Here is a 17,443-nt window from a genome sequence, read left to right on the forward strand (position 1 = left end):
CACGGTTCTTGTTTATTATATTCAGTTATCCTTCCGGCTCACACAGTACTTCTTTATTATATTCAATTATCCTTCCAGCTCACACAGTATTTGTTTATTATATTCAGTTATTCTTCCGGCTCACACGGTTCTTGTTTATTATATTCAGTTATCCTTCCGGCTCACACAGTACTTCTTTATTATATTCAGTTATCCTTTCAGCTCACACAGTACTTGTTTATTATATTCAGTTATCCTTCCGGCTCACACAGTACTTGTTTATTACATTCAGTTATCCTCCCGGCTCACACAGTATTTGTTTATTATATTCAGTTATCCTTCCGGCTCACACAGTACTCCTTTATTATATTCAGTTATCCTTCCGGCTCATACAGTACTTGTTTATTATATTCAGTTATCCTTCCGGCTCACACAGTACTTGTTTATTATATTCAGTTATCCTTCTAGCTCACACAGTATTTGTTTATTATTCACTAATCATAAGTTCGTGAATTATTTAAAATAAATCACCAAATTTCTAAAACAACAAGCAATGACAAAGATGGTGAATATATTCATTGTACAAAAGATTATCACAGAAAATTCAAAAGAAAATTAAATAAGTTGTACAATACACTCTACCTCGTTTCCATACTGCCATACAGTTTATTGCTCCAAATGTCCTGTGTTAATCCTCATAATTCTTTCAAGATATTTGCTAGTCTTTTGATTTTTTCAAATTTTTCATAGGACTATCTGACGACCGCACATATTGAAAATAACCTTGCAGTGTAGTTTCCATTACAAAAAGTACTGTAGTAATGATATCCAAAACACATCACTCCTCCGTACTTGCTTTCCATAAGACTTCTATTAAACGAGGAAGATGGCTTCCCAGAATTCGTTTCGACAGTCTGGTCATATACAATGTCATTTCATTCATAAGCTGCTTGAAATAGCGGCGGTTGAACAGATGTGTGGTAGAAGTAAAATATACACACGTGACTTGTGTCACTTTTCCAGACAAAGAACCTTCTTGATTATGGTACATATTGTTGCCTGAGTCTCATGGACAGTTTTTGACACTATCATTTGTGTTCATGGGTTTCCATTTATTACAAAACGTCCCATATTTTTTACCACAGCTGGAATCCGACTTTTTCAAATCTCCTTCAGGGTTGTCCTGCTCGCCCAAGGTGATCCACATTCCCTTGTTTTCCAATCTGATTAAGTACAAGTGATATCCTTGACCTGAAATTATAAATCCCTGATCTGAACACATCTTTATGATCTGAAAGTGTTAATATTTTGCTTTGAAAATGGCTGTTATATACCCATTGCTAAAGTAACCATCACGACTTGCTGATTTGCGTATCAATTTATTTGAATGTACTCATGTTAATATGATGAATTTGAAGATTATTTGTTAACCCATTTCACCATTGATCTTTATGTAAATATATTAGGTTGTGTACTGTAAAACTATTATTACTGTTGATCACTATTTACACAACATCTTCTCATTATCTCATAATGAGGTCAACTTATAATACTTACTTCTATTATCTTATAACAAGCAGATATTTTGAAGTTGTTGCCAGGCTAATTATCCACAGCTGGTAGTGTTTACTCAAGATAACTTGATTTCCTTTCAATAATATACAGAGAAAAGAAGTCATCGAATGTGAATCTCTAACTGTATAAACAAACATCTTTATTCTAATAAATTTATAGTTTTTAATTCTTATGCTAATATTTCAAGTTTTACTTTGTTTTTATGACAACAGAAAACCGAGTCAAGGTCCAGGTGAAAAATGGGAGAAGAAATATTGGCCTGTATACACCCCTTACGGTCGAGAATACTTAACATTAGACATCAATTCGACGAAAATTGGTAGAGGTCCCCGAGCTGAGTACTGCGCCTTTTGGCAGCAATATCTACCTCAACTTGTGAAAAGAACCTGTAAGTAGAATACCTTAATGATTATACTTTGTATTTAAACTGGAAATTCGCTCCTTTGATCCTAGGTAAAGCTTTAAGTCAAAAACTTAGAACTCATACCTTAAACTCACGGGGTTTTAGCACAAAGAATTACAACAGTTTATGTTGTTTAGAACAGCATTTCTTAACCGCTGGTCCACGTTTTATTTTCTTGGTAAATGCAAAAGAAAAGAAAAGGTGTGTGTGATTTTGTTTTGTGTTATTATTTCAATGTTCAAAGTTTAATTAAGCGAATACGTTAATATATATATTTCGAAGAGCTCTGTGCACAGATTTATTAATATTCATCAAACAGGCTTAATTTGTTCTTGTCATCGGCTGTGTCTCCTTAGATAACATTCATTAGGCACGTAAAGCCCACTCATACAACCGTTCTAGCGTGATACTTAATTCGTTAGACTTAAACACCAGGTCTTATAAGCTTGTAGGATTACAGTCGCAAGGCGTTCGGCCACAAAATGCTCGTCGTTCATTTTAGGATCTTATAGATGAAATACAATGGTGGTTTCAGGGAACAGTACACCTGCGACAGGGTTTAAAGACTGCACGTGTTAGCATTAAATGTACGGCTAAGCGCTTATTGTAATCAGCTAGGTATTAGATGTCCGCATAAATTAATGTATAGGCTAAATTGTAGCAACGAGAAACAAAACTGTTTCCTCTACATCTGCTCTATATATGATTTTTCCCATCTACACACCAATAATAATAATAAATATATCTGTAGGTGATTGAGGAAGCAAACCTGATCCGAATAAAACATTCAAATGTATGATATATTAATGCATATTGATACGCTTTTCAGACATTGGTGTATAATTGATTCTGTAACATATTAATATTAAACATTCCAACGAAAACAATGAGATACGTTAATGAATCTTATGGTAACATAAAAGTGTTAACCTTCTTCAAAGAAATATCTTAATATCTAAAGATAATTACAGGACGTGATGCCAGTTATTTACAATAATTATAGTTTAAAAAGGACATGACGCCAATTATTGACAATAATTATGTGCGAGTTTCATATGAATCAATCATATATAATTATAGCATTTAATAACATATTATCATGACGTGACGCCAATTATTGACAATAATTATGTGCGAATTTCGTATGAATCAATTATATCTAATTATAATAGGTAATGACATATTCTCATGATGTGATGCCAGTTATTGACAATAATTGAAGATAATTATAGTTTAAAAAGAAATTGGTCATAAAGCAAAATTATAATTTAAAGAAACAACAGTTCAGTTTCTTTGTTGTAGAGCAAAACCACATTGGACTATCTGCTGTGTCCACCACGGATTTTAGTATTGTAATTCCATAAACTTACCGCTTTCTCACCGGGGGGATCAACAGTTGTGTATATAATGACAATAATGGAAAATAGCTACAGAGTAAAAGCAGGGCATGACGTTGTATAAAAAGACTTGAATAGGAATTTATATTCACTATCAGCTAACTCTCTTAATAATGACTTGTATCGTCTAAGTTTCTGCTTTTGTATGTTCATCATGGCAGCGTTACCATTTAAAGCACATTCACAAATATATATGTTATAAAATCATTTTAGCTCCCGCAGTTATATCTTTACCTTATTTATGTGTAGCTTTAATTAATGCTAAGAGCAAATCCTGGTGTTGCTTAACTCTAGGTGTAATGGTGAATAAATGACAAAAACAGTTTGTAAACAACCTATAAATCTATTTATTTACACATATATTTATAAAATCATTTACAATCTATTATGTATAACATCGACTTTTTTAACACTGCAATGATAAGTTATTTCATTATTATGAATTGGACAGGGTAGAATTGATTTATGAAGTTGATTAACTCTGGGACAACCAAATGACTCCAGATTATATAGGGTATTTGGAGGAGGCTTCTCAACAATTCGGTTTTCTCACTCTCCTTGGTAAAAATAGTGGTAAAGTTCTGTCTTATCAAATTAACCACATTCCACAAGTAAGGATACTCAGTGGTTCCACTTTTCCAGAGGATATAGTGGATGTATCGAGTCACCCATTTACACTGACAACAGTCTGTATCTGAAAGAAATTGCCTCGAAATTGCCTTTTAAAGAAAAACAAACCTATATAACCACTGACTAAACATTTGAACACTAGTTCTTTAATAATGCATTGCCTGTCCTTCAGATAAAATCATTCATTCTCATTCCTGGAAATAAACCAGTTCTTAAGTGTACTTGGTCAGGAGTTTGCAGCTTCGAATCGATGATTAGATATCCAAATGGTTGTCTCAGTTGAATGTTTTAGCGAGACAAATGTGTCCCACACGTTTCAAATACTTTGAAGAAGCCAATCAGGATGTAACTTGGCTTGTCTCTCACATTCTTGAAGAAAATAATGTAAGGAGAGTTTCAACTAATATTACACATTTCTATACCCTGGTGAAATAGATTCTGTACAATATAAAACACACATAAATTCAAATAGTGACTCCTACATGTAAAAGTTGAGACACTCGCTTATTTTCGCCACTTTCACACATAAAATTGCCAAGTCTTTTTATAATTGACTATAATGGAACATTTTCGTGATTATTTACAGGTAAGCCTTCGACAAAACAGATGTTAGGAATAGTTTCTATTAAGTTAGTATACCGCTGTTGAAATTCACTATAAAATCATATAAGTTTTCCTGGAGTAGAGTAAATAACATTGCAATAATTTCATAACACATTGCTAACAAATTGAGTTTTAGCCCTTCCAGTTGGACCTGACACTAAGCAAGTAAAAGGTTGTTGTAAATGGTAATCCATCTTAAACTACAATGTTATTATATACAATATGATTTGTTATATATACACGGGACCAGCCTCTCACGAAGTAAAACAAATAAAGAATTTAATAACTGTGTGGTAGAGTGTTAAAATCAGATAAAATGCGTCTTTTAGTGTAAACAGGGTGGTACTTTTTATTTTCTGATTTGTTAATGAGAGATAGTGTTTTCATATCACGGCATATTTTCCTATCATTTTATTGTAATAGAATGCTGAGAAGGATTAAATATATCTAAGATTTTGCTCTTTATAGAAGAGAAGCTTACTTTCTCACTTTTGATAAAATGAGAGTAAACCCTCCAATTTTACAACAGGAGTTTCCACCGTCATCTAAGTATTCATAGTTCTTAGGTCCGCCACTGACCCATGATGTAATGTAATGTCCATCGAGGTCGTTTGTAAGTTCACCGAGGTAATAACCTAGAGATGTATTATTAGTTCTGTATGAAATATACGCAGTACTGTCTGTGTCATAGTACAATACAGATGTACCTAATGTCTCTAATGCATGGTGCAGTTTCAGAGTAGTGTGAGACCAGGTGAAAGCCCCCAGAAAGATGTTTGTTTGATCTTTCTGAGATAGATACTCGTCCTTGTGTCTCCAATGAATAGCATTAACTTCGTTATTAAATAGTGTAACACCTGTTACAATCTTAGTTTTATCATTCATTAAAGAGTAAATATTGTTTATCAGGTGTTATATATGTCAGTTGCGATTTGTCCTCGGACATACCACAACTACCCTAGAAAGAGTTAAGACAAAGTTTTCCAACTGATCTTTTGCCTGTAGTAAACTTTATATTTCCAGGGTTCAGTCGCACACCTTCCTTTTCAGCATACTATTCAATATATTCCTGTTTTGCCGCTTATGTAACACAGTGAGAGGGCCATCTTGAACTTTCCTGTTTTATTTTCAAAAATGTATCAATATAGTCTTTAAAAAGATTGTTAGATTTTTCGGGAAGATGATAAATTTCATAAACTTGTATTATCTTATAACCACACTTGACTGCTTTTTCCCCTTCTTTGGTAACCCATTTGCCGATAAAGCTCTCTCATCATCAGAGTGTTTAAACGAGGGAAGTATTTTGAACTCGATACACGTGTTACAAAAAGGGAAAATAAATTTACTGTTACTTCTCAGAGATAAAAATAAGATGATAGAGTTTCCTCTAGGCAATAATTTTACACTTTACAAAACCGAAATAATTTCGAATATCAGAAAATTTTGATGTAATTACTATGGGATATGCAATCGAATACTCACAATATTTGTTCGTGCATGAGTACAGAGACGTAAAGTCAACTTGATCTTTTCTACCTCCTTCAAATCATACAAAAGTATTGTAGCATTGACTCTTCCTCCATAAAAGACGTCTCGTACGTCCAGACTTGAAACTATTGTGTGGTCCTTAAGAAAACTATTTAATTCTGGATCGATAGTTTTCATCTTCTTAAATTCGTTTCTTGTTTATGATGCTCGTCCAATGTACATGTTCTAATAGATCACATGGGTCTATTTAGAACAACGTTCATTGTATCAGGATCATAAAAAAATATCACACCTGTGATAGAAACATCCTTAAAATGCAAATACCGTGTTACTCTTCTTATAGAAACTGTCAATACTGTAATTTAAGATTTTAACCACACCACCATTAAGTATGTGTTGAATATTAACACCTTCAGACTGCTGCATGTAGTCTAACCACTTCATACTTATCTTGTCATAATTGTTAGATTTATTGTATCCCTGGTTTGGTACAAGAGCTATAGACTTTGGTGGTATAAATTTGCTTTTGTATATAGATATACACACAGAAGCAATAGTCACATAATAAAAAGGGTCAATACCACAAGTGTAGAGAAACTCAACCCTGAACTGCAGACAGCATCGATGGAGTATATCAACGTCAGATCGACAATACCTAACGAGATAAAATAAGAAAATAAATAATACATGTCTTTCAACAAACTTTAATAAAATGTAACTTTCGCATTATATCGTCATATAAACAATTTTTTAAACATACATTCAACATAACGTGTGGACTACAAGGGATCATTTGATCCTTGAAGGTTGTCCTGAAACACTCAATCTTGAGAAAAGTAAAAATTTTATCCCACCCTTTACCTTCCATGAAATCGTCGATGTCCCCTCTTAAACACCTGTAATGTGTTGGCCTCTAATACTCTTTAACCGGAGCCTAGTCTGTCTTTTCCAAATGTTATACTATTGTCTTGCCATTATATTATCTTCAGAATATAGGATAAAAAATATAAAGCCTTTACTATTGATCACCTTGTAAACTTTAAGATCTTTTCTTATTTTTCTTAAGAAAAAATAAGTTAAGAGACATTAACCTTTCCTTCCCTGGAATTATCTACCAACTATTCTCTGAACCCTTTCAAATAAGTCAATATCCTTTCTTAGATAAGGAAATCAAAACTGCAAATATTATTCCAAGTGAAAACTAACTAGTAATTTCTATAGAGAGATTGTTAGTATTTTAACTTGTAAGCTATATGTCTCTAAATACACCCTAAACTTATATTGGATTTACTATTGGCAACATTGCAGCTTCAATAGCTTAAATGACTTATCCAAAACTATGCCAAGACCCTTTTCTTCAGTCATGCTATTAAATGGTTTCACATCTATATTAAATGTATGATTCAAATTGTCAGATAGACAGAGCATAACAACTGAATTATTTAAGTTATACCATACGTAGGTGTATCACGAAGTTTAGAGCCTTTTTGGCTGGTCTAATATGCACTTATTGATATCCTAATTGATTTATTTTTACCTGTGTTCCTGTTAATTGCTCATCCTATTTGACAATTTGAACTTTTAAAATGTAAGGCATTTGTCCCTTTTCCCTTTTATGTTTTTAGTACATCAATTATACTCGAACTGATCTGCTATTATTTTCCTCTTATTAAGAACACATTTAGTGAGAATTAAAGGCAATTTATTTTTAAATAATTACCAGATCAGTCCCATATCACCTTCAAAGCATTATCATAATTCACTAATTATAAACCTTGTCTCATTGCCTCAAAAGTTGCTTCTTGAAAAATTAGGGTTCAAGATTTAATTTATTTCTATCTCAACATATAGCAAAACACCAAATCTAACTATGCAATTATCACTTTTCTCCAAATTTTCCCCTCACTTCAAACCCTTGCAACTATATCTTCATTTGTTGTTAACAATGAATTTAGCCTAGCATGGCCTAGGTGGTTAGGGCCGCTGGTTCGAATTCCCGTCACACCAAACATGCTCACCCTTTCAGCCGTAAAGCGATATAATATGACAGTCAATCCCACTATACATTGATAAAAGAGTAGATCACCACTAGCTGCCTTCCTTCTAGACTTTCACTGCTAAATTAGGGAAGGCTAGCACAGATAACCCTCGTGTAGATTTGCGTAAAATTCAAACCAAACAATAAATCTAAAAATGCGCCCTCACTGACCATCCATAAACATCTCTATCTCATTATTTGACCTCATACAATCCTAATCAATATGCCTTAAATTAAAGTTTCACATAAGCATTGCATCAGCATCCCTGTTAGTAACAACCTTGATCTCATTGTAGTACAATTTCACATTAACACCATCTGTCTTATCATGTCGCCTAAAACAATTGCTAATTAAATATTTCCTAACCCTGAAATAACTTTTTTTTGGTTGATTTCAAAAATTCTATTAGCTTTGCTACTAGCACTGAAGCACCACCTTGATGGTTTGAATGACATTTTACCATTCAAATGTAATTATTATATCTGTAACATTTTTCTTCTGGCTAAATAATAACATAAAAGTGGATAAAAATTATAATTAGTTTAAAGTTTGATGGCAAAGCTCATTCATCGTTTATCTTTCGAAGACATATCTCACATAAAAAATAATGAATGTGTAACTGAAAAGCATCTAACCTATATAAAAGCCAGCGTGTGTCACGTCATGTCACGCTTTATTTCTGTAAATAGGGGAGTCATAAAAACCAGAATGCATTTATCTAGGAAGAATAGTTTGATTACTGTCTGCTCATTACGATATTAGTGACGGGGGTGAAAGGGGCAGTGAGGGGGTCGTGAAACGTTATATGTGTAGTGAGTGTTGGTATAATAAGCCTAAAGTAAAGATATAGTGTGGGATCACCTAGCCTAGGGCCAAGTGCATAAAAATTATTATGAACGTAAAAATACCGATTTAATTTTAGACTTAAATTGTTTCTGAATTAAGCTATTTTCTGTTATATCTCCAACGTTTTTAATATAAAAACAAACCTCTTTAGTCAACAGAGAATCTAAGTTAAGAAATCAACAAACATTTTTCCAGTTTTGTTGTCTACATATTTCATTTTATAGTATCAGTACATAGACTAACAACAATATTAGGTTATACATTACATAAAACCACTGTTTGAACGTACTATTACCAAAACGCACTGGCTTTTCTACATATTAGAAGTTGTTAAACTAACTGATTTTTACCAATAATTATTCTGTGAATACGCCAGGAATTTATTTCATGAATGTTCTTAATTTTGATTAGCTCACAAAGGAATTTACCGACGTTTGACTGCCTCGACTGCACTTTCTGCCTCTTTGTTGGTCAAGCTTGATTTCACAAAATTTATTTATTTCAATTAGTTATGAAATGTGAGGTTAGGATATAGTACTTGTATAAACCAAAGTTGTAGGAGCTTTGCAGCTTCTTCAGGGGCGTTCCACTGGGACACAAATCGTGACTGGCGGTGCAGGACTTCGAATGGTATAAATAAATAAAAGAATATTAAAGATTATTATTTAAGCCATTTGAAGCTTTGTACTGTAAATTGCAAGTTGTGTTTTGGTGGAACTCTTCAGAAGAGGCTGTGGGACAAAACGTTAAGTGTCCAATTTAGGAGGAATAACAGATTTGGTGTTATAAAATCGTTTATTTCTAGTATTAAAATTGCTTTGAGTCGTTTGACATTGGTATAGATTGTAGCATGTGTAAGCCAGTCTTTATAATATAATGTAATATGTGGTGTCATAGGTTTATACTGGCATTACACAATACAAAATATTATCTGCAAACATTTTTTATTGTTTTTCAAAGGTAAACATATCATATCACGACTCCATTTTCCCTGTTTATCAATGGCAAAAGATCCGAATAAGGCTGGATCTAATACAGTACAAGTGCTAATAGTAATAATATTAACATTATTAATGAGGCCCTCATGGCCATATTAAGGCTTAAGCAAATGAAGCAGCTACACCAGGGCTTCGATCACTTGCGGGTCCCCAACAAAAAGAAATTTTGAAATTTTTATGCATTGTATGCACTTATATTTATTAGGGAGTCTCAAAGTAGCTAAACTAAACTGTACTAGTTACTATTACTAGTATATTAGTACAAGATCTGTTGTATCAATATGAAATTAGTTGTATAGATTTTAGAAATACTTGACTAGTACTAGTAACTTTAATCATCAGATTCTGCAGCCATTGTTGCTTTGTCTGATAGAAAGTTGGACTAGTTATTTAGATTAATAAGTATTATAGTAATACTAATAGCCTAATTTGATCTATAAAATATTCAACGGGATGCTGTAAACCGTAATATATCAAAGACTACAGTCATGGTACATGAGTAAGCCTAGAGGATGTGCGTTTATGGCTTCAAGAGGTATACAAAACACTATCTACTTCATTGTAAGGAAAACGATAGATATAGTAGGTACAAAAAATAAGTTAACTTTATTGAAATGCTTTGGTAGATTAGGATTGAAAGCTATACTATGATACACTTTTTAGGCAGCTTTAAGCATGTGGGGATAGATACTCTGTGTAGTCTCAATTGGTCAGCTTATATGTGAGTGCTGTGGTAATACATGAAATCAGATTCACTAAAGTATTGCAAGTAGGTCTAATAAACGTTAGAGACTCTAGTCTAGGCCTCCCTCCCTCTCTCTCAGTAGACATAATGAATGTAAGCTGATTTTTATAGTGCATTTAAACACCTAAATGTATACTTTATAAAGCACATGGCATTTTCTTTTAAACTGTACCAACATATAGTGAAGGTCATTTGGAAAATCTTAATTTATCTGTGGTTTCTTCGCTATATAATCAGATACGGTAGGTTCATACAACCACACCTATAATTATTATCCATTATTGTCCCATCCTCATTGTAGACAGAATGAACATAAGTTCATATACAAGTTTTTTACACATATCAAACAAGAAGCTGACAACGTCATGTCCTGCTTTTACACTATAGCTATTTTCCACTATTGTCAATAAATACACATCTGTTGTTTCTTTAAGCTAATCCCCCAGTGCGACAGTGGTAAGTCTTAGGATTTCCAATGCTAGAATAAGGGGTTTGATTCCCCTTGGTGGATACAGCAGATAGCCCGATGTGGCTTTGCTATAAAAAATACACATACACACTCTTTAAGCTATAATTATGCTTTATTACCATGTTCTTTTTAAACTATAATTATCTTCAATAATTGTCAATAACTGGCATCACATCATGAGAATATGTCATTACCTATTATAATTAGATATAATTGATTCATACGAAATTCGCACATAATTATTGTCAATAATTGGCGTCATGTCCTGTAATTACCTGATATGTCTTTAATATATATAATTATACTATAACTGGCTGTTATGGTTAATTAACTATTCCTTCCCTTCAGGCAGTGTTGTTACTTCCACCTCCAAAGTACCATAATAACTACTTGGATATCTAATATTCCAAGTCTGTAAAAGTGTGTATTAGCATGTTATTGTGACTGAAACTAACAAACATTTCACGAAATAGCATCTACATTTAAGTGGTGTAAAGTCAGCAGGACATTTTTCCAGCCATTGTTTCTTATAACCATTGAAAATTGTAGGAGGTTACATTTTAGTTTCTTCCTTCGCCAAACGATCTGTTCTTAAAGAAATGCGTTCAACATGAAATGAGCTTATTTAACCACACAGGATATAAATGTTTGAAAAGATTATCTTTTTAACATTTCAGCTGAACTAGTAATGAATTATTTAACTGGATTTTATTGCAATTCTGAAATCTTAGCTTATTTATAAATTACTTTTTAAATATTTTTTCGAAAGTGGTTCATACTCAATATCAATATTTCATTTGTTTAAGTAGTTTTCGTGTTAAATGAAGCACTAGCTTCATATCCACTAGTCCCCCAGAGGGTCAGCGGTAAGTTTACTGACTTACAATGCTACACTCCGAGGTTCAATTCTCAGATGAGAAGATGGCGTAGACAGCTTATTGTATAGCTTTGCGCTATAATAAACAAACGTATTCGCCAGGACCTTCTGGTGGTTTAGTGGTAAGTCAGGGAGCTTATAATGCTAAAAATATAGTTTTGATACTCGTGTGGGTGGAGCAAAGATGGCCCATTCTATAGCTTTGTGCTTAACAATAAGCAAAACATTCCGTGATTTTTTTCCCTCTTGGACTTAAGCTGCAGCTTATATTTTTAGGAATAAAACATCGCAGAGAAAATTAGGTTTTTGTTGGAATCTTAAAGGGACGTTGTGAGCCAAGAATGTATTCCTATTGAATAACAAAACATAGGTTAGTTAATGAGTTCTTTTTTCGTTACGAACTTCGTACTTATAAGTTCAGTTATCATGCTTGTTAGTTACGTAATATTAAAACTTTTGTACGATCACCTTTTAATGTTAAAGTGCTGTGTGATGATTTTCGTGTGAAAGTGTTCTAAACCAGTATGAACTTATTGTTACTGTTATATTATACATCGCTTATGTAAATATTTGAACTTTTGTACTTGGTATAAGACCATTTACGAAGGAAACAACTTCCATTGGTTCTGTCTCTACTGTGAATAAGCGATAAGTTTACGCACTTACAATGCTAAAACCTGGGATACGATTCCTAACGATGGACAGAACCCATATAGCCCATTGTATAGTTTTTCATTAAGATAAAGAAAGCAGCAATCCAGTGGTATAAAACTTGTTAAATACACACTTTATAAATTTCTAGCAATTTTTCATAAAATATCAGTAACTATATACCTTTATATTTATTTATGAATTTGCCTTGTTTTTGGAACACCAGCGTTGTTACATTTCAAATAGTCTTTCATTTTCAGAAAGAAAAATAATTTCTGGAATCGTGCGTTAATCTTGAAAGCTCACTGACAATTAACTCATGTTGAATATGCGAAATATACAGTTATAAAGCATGGACTACAATACGGTTATAAATCCATGCTTAAATGTTCGAACGTAGTCGTGTGGTTAGCGTATCGAATTGGGGTTTTGAGAGTCTAGGGTTCAAGACATGTTACCACCAAGCACGCTTCTCAAAGTCGGTTGTCCATGCATTGTAAGAGTAACCGTCAATCCTGTTATTGGTTAAGAATAGGCGTTTCGGGCGGCGGGTTCTGCTGATTGATTGACTTACCTCTAATTAGCAGTTCAAGATTAGGAACAGCTATGCCTGAATCAAAAGGGTTTTTGATCTGGCCATTTATCCCCATTCTGTGTATACGGTATCGTTCAGATGAACAAATAAATCAACCAACCTTAAATCCTCTGTTTATCTATAAAAGTAATTGCATCGCAATTAAACGAAATAAATATAATTAAATAAAAATAATATGTGTGTAATAAAATCTTATCACTTTTCTGGCACAATGTATTAATACAAACAATATTTTTGCACATATCCAGAAACACCCCCCCCCCTCAGTTACTTGAAAATTGCCAATGAAAATGTCTCAAAATGTGGTCAGTGAGCGACTTATAGGCTTAATATATCTTATAGTTTAAATTCCTGCTTCGTGAATTGTTGCGCTCGATTGGTAGTTATCTTCCTCAAAAACATGAGCATATATTGATATTAAATTTAAATCATAAATGTTATTCGTAGTGATAATCATAAATCACACTTTTGGAGTTTTTTTGAGTAAAAAAAAATGTCAATCTGACGCTTTCCGTAAAGTTTTTTTTTATACTACCTTGAGATAACATATCAGACAATACATTTTTTTTTTAATTTTAGAAGCAATCATGCGTTTATAATGTTCCAATTAAGCAAGACATCGTAGATAAGAAAGCAAAAATGACTATAAATAGTAAGTGTTTAATAGTTTTACGTTGTTATTTAGTTTACTCAAACTTCAAACTAACGCAGCGTTAGACTGATTTTATGGATTTCAGTAACTGCTCACGAGCAGTGAGCGTCGACGTAAGCATTAACCAATTACATTTAAAATATGTCAACAAGGATAAATGGCATGTTTAATTATGTGATTCTTACATGGAATCTCCAAGTTTGCCTAAAGCAGGCCAAGAAAATTTGCCAAGAACCAAAGCTCTAGTAGAATGTCTACGACAGCAAACCTCCATTCTAATCGATTTTCTGTCTACACAATCATACATGTTATACAAGTTTAGAGCATGTAAAGTCAGTGCAAATAGATAAATTTTACCAGGGGCATCTCTTGCCCTTGTCGATTTCCAATGTTGAAAAGAAAGTTAAAGGAATGAGTTGGAAGGCCGCATATTGATTTTAACATTGTGTGATAGCTCATTGAACGCTCCAAGAGTCCTAGGCCTCTTTCAGTAATGTTTCAAATAAGCCACAACTAACAGATAATAATTAACATTTCCTATTAAAATCATTTGATACATTTTATATTGTAGCTGAAACAGGAGTATGAAAAATATACTTTGAAAAGAGATGTTTCCTGCTTTATTACTTGCTATTGCGTATGAGCCACAAGACATGAATATTCGAATGTTTTTTGTAACCTAATCAACTTGATCCACGCTAAGTGTAAATTATAAATTATTCAACATTTAAGTCTTTATTAAAAGATAACCTGAAATCGTAGAAACTTACCCGAAAATACTGGTATAAAATGCATCGTTGAAAAGTGCAGAACACAACCTAAAAGTAAAACAAAATCCTAAGCTTAGGCATTAGATTTTAATGAAGCGTATCAGTTTTGTAATTGGGTTCTTTTTACATTTTTACATGCGAAAGATAAGCAATTATTTCTTAATATTAAATTTTGGGTGTTTGCATAAAGCAAGCACGTTTACGTAAATCTAATTTAATTATCTGGAGTTTTTATGCTTGGTATTAGCGGTAAATAATGCTAATCAAAAACTTATAATATGGATTAATCCTTTAATTTAACCCGGATCTGAAAATGGGTTAATGCAAGGTAAAAAAATTGCGTATGTTGTATTTTATATATATGTAGAGAGAGTGAGAGAGACCTAGATAATAAAATACGATTTATCTAGATTTTCTATCTGAATTTATGTAATATTTTATTATTCTGTAGTCGAACAGTAAATCTCTACTCATGCACAAATAATATAAGTTGTATACAAAAATAGATGTTCGTTTTAACAAAATAATTTATACATAAACATCACACTCATATTTTTAAATTACAGTCACTATATTAGATTTAATAACAGGACGAATTCTGAAAAAAAATATTAATTGATCATAACTCTTGGCTTTACTTGCATTATGTTAATACAATTGCTGACACGTAGCTCTAGCAACTCGAAAACCAATTCTGGGAAAACGTGTAAGATTTTTACTTTGAATGTTGCCCGTATATAAATCCTTTGCTGTTAAAGAAATATATTTTTGAACAGTTGAAGTTGTTAAATGTGTATCAAAATAAACATGTTAAAAATCAGTTAACAGAAATCAGAAACAAATACACAAAGTAGACAAATAGTTACATAATTATGATGCATCATAAATGTGGCGTATTTCTTACGGCTAGTTAATATTTGTTTGTTTTAAACCAAAGCCTCATTGGGCTATCCGCTGTGTGCACCGCGTGGAATCGACGCCCGGAATTTAATATTGTAAGTCCACAGACTTACCATTGTCCCACTGGGTGACCGGTCAGTTAAGGAACAACAACAGGAGTATTTTCCAAGATGAAATAAATCTATTTTGAACTAAGCATAAAACGAAGCGTGTTCAGTGGAAAAGAGAGTATCATTTTTTCAGTAGAGAACTTTAGTATCTCGACGTATGTCCCCAGATGGGTCAACGGTCAATTTACGGGCTCGACTCCCAGCTATGGACATAGTGAAGAAAGTCCGTTTTGTAACTTTACACTGAAAAAACAACAAACAACTAAACCCCGATGTTTAATTTCACGGTTTCTTCAAGAGGTTAAAATCCTACCCACCACAGTGAAGAACAACAAGTAGACGATATCTTTTATGACTTTTATGACTATATACTAGTCACTAATCAATTGTTATTCTGCTAATCTGCTGCCATCTTCAGGGAAAGTCCCGAGAAGAACCATTTCTGTATTAACAGTAGTCGGGATCCGATTCTAGGTTGTCTTCATAAGATGTATGGTGCATTATTCATTTGACGAGGGAAATCTAGACTTTCTGTCAAGAAGAACCAGGCTCAAATCCCGGGCACTATTAGTATAGAAATAGCGCTTTTGGGGCTTTTCCTGAAGACGGCAGCAGATTAGCAGCTGAAACCTAAGATAAAAAATAATTAATAATTAGTATTTAGTTATAAAAAAATAGAAGAATAAATAAGTAAATAAATATAAAATCAAATTAATTAACTAAAAATAAATAAAATTAGCTAATAATTAATAATAAAACGTACATGATTATGCAAGCTACTAACCTCGGTAACGATTAATATACGATCACCACAGCCCCCCAATGGCACAGCAGTATGTCTGAAGACTTACAACGCTAGAATCAGAGTTTCGATACCCATGATGGGCAGAGACACATTGTGTAGCTTTGTGCTTAATTACAAACAAACGATCACCACAACCTTACTACAAGTACTTACTCTTAATTTATTTACCCAATGGGATATTCACTATATTGCTAGTCGACTGTGATCTTAGATAAAATTCAGTAACATTGTTTTAGTACACCTAGTGAGAGATACAGGAACTAAAATTCACAAACAAAAATTTTCGAAAGTGCATATTCTAATATATAAAGAATTAAAGTAAAGATGTAACTTTACGTTTACATTATCATTGTGAAATATAATTTACGATACTTGAAAAATAGTAGAGATTATGAGCTAAAGAGTACAAACAATGTTTTCAACCTTATATGTTTCTGTTCAAAAGAACAAGGCATGAAATATAATTTAAAACTTATAATATTAGTTTTTCAAGTATCTGCCAACAAATGAAAAATAGCAAGCAAAAATCCAAACAGTATTTGTTTTAATAATATATATTATACCCTTTCATTTGAACCGTATCTTTGACTACAACAACCTAAAATACGTTTCAAGTTTTCCATTCATTAGCTCTCAGGTTTCTAACAATATTAGGAAAATATTGTGTGGTTTCTTATAGCAAGGCCACATCAGGCTATCTGCTGTGTCCAGAAAACCTTGAGTAAATCAGGTTTTCCTATTTATACAAGTGGTACAGAAACCTAAATAAAAGAAGTGTGTTATAGGTCAAATCACTAAGGAGTTAATATATGTATATTTTAATATATATAATTGTGGATACAACGTTTCAGGCAATGCTGATTTACTGTTCACTTATTAATACCTGAAGAAGGGCATTGCCAGAAACGTTG

At 32.8% G+C, this 17,443-nt stretch overlaps 1 protein-coding gene across 1 annotated transcript in view; it reads left to right on the forward strand.

Moving 5' to 3' along the window:
* The window catches only part of LOC106478036 (acetylcholinesterase-like), a 128,014-nt gene that overhangs the window by 89,959 nt on the left and 20,612 nt on the right, over positions 1–17,443 (forward strand). The window contains exon 4 of the mRNA XM_013938544.2: positions 1,767–1,942. Within this exon, the coding sequence (XP_013793998.1) occupies positions 1,767–1,942 (176 nt within the window). The remainder of the gene's footprint in view (positions 1–1,766; positions 1,943–17,443) is intronic.

Source organism: Limulus polyphemus, unplaced genomic scaffold (genome assembly GCF_000517525.1).
Source record: "Limulus polyphemus unplaced genomic scaffold, Limulus_polyphemus-2.1.2 Scaffold174, whole genome shotgun sequence".
NCBI lineage: Eukaryota > Metazoa > Arthropoda > Merostomata > Xiphosura > Limulidae > Limulus > Limulus polyphemus.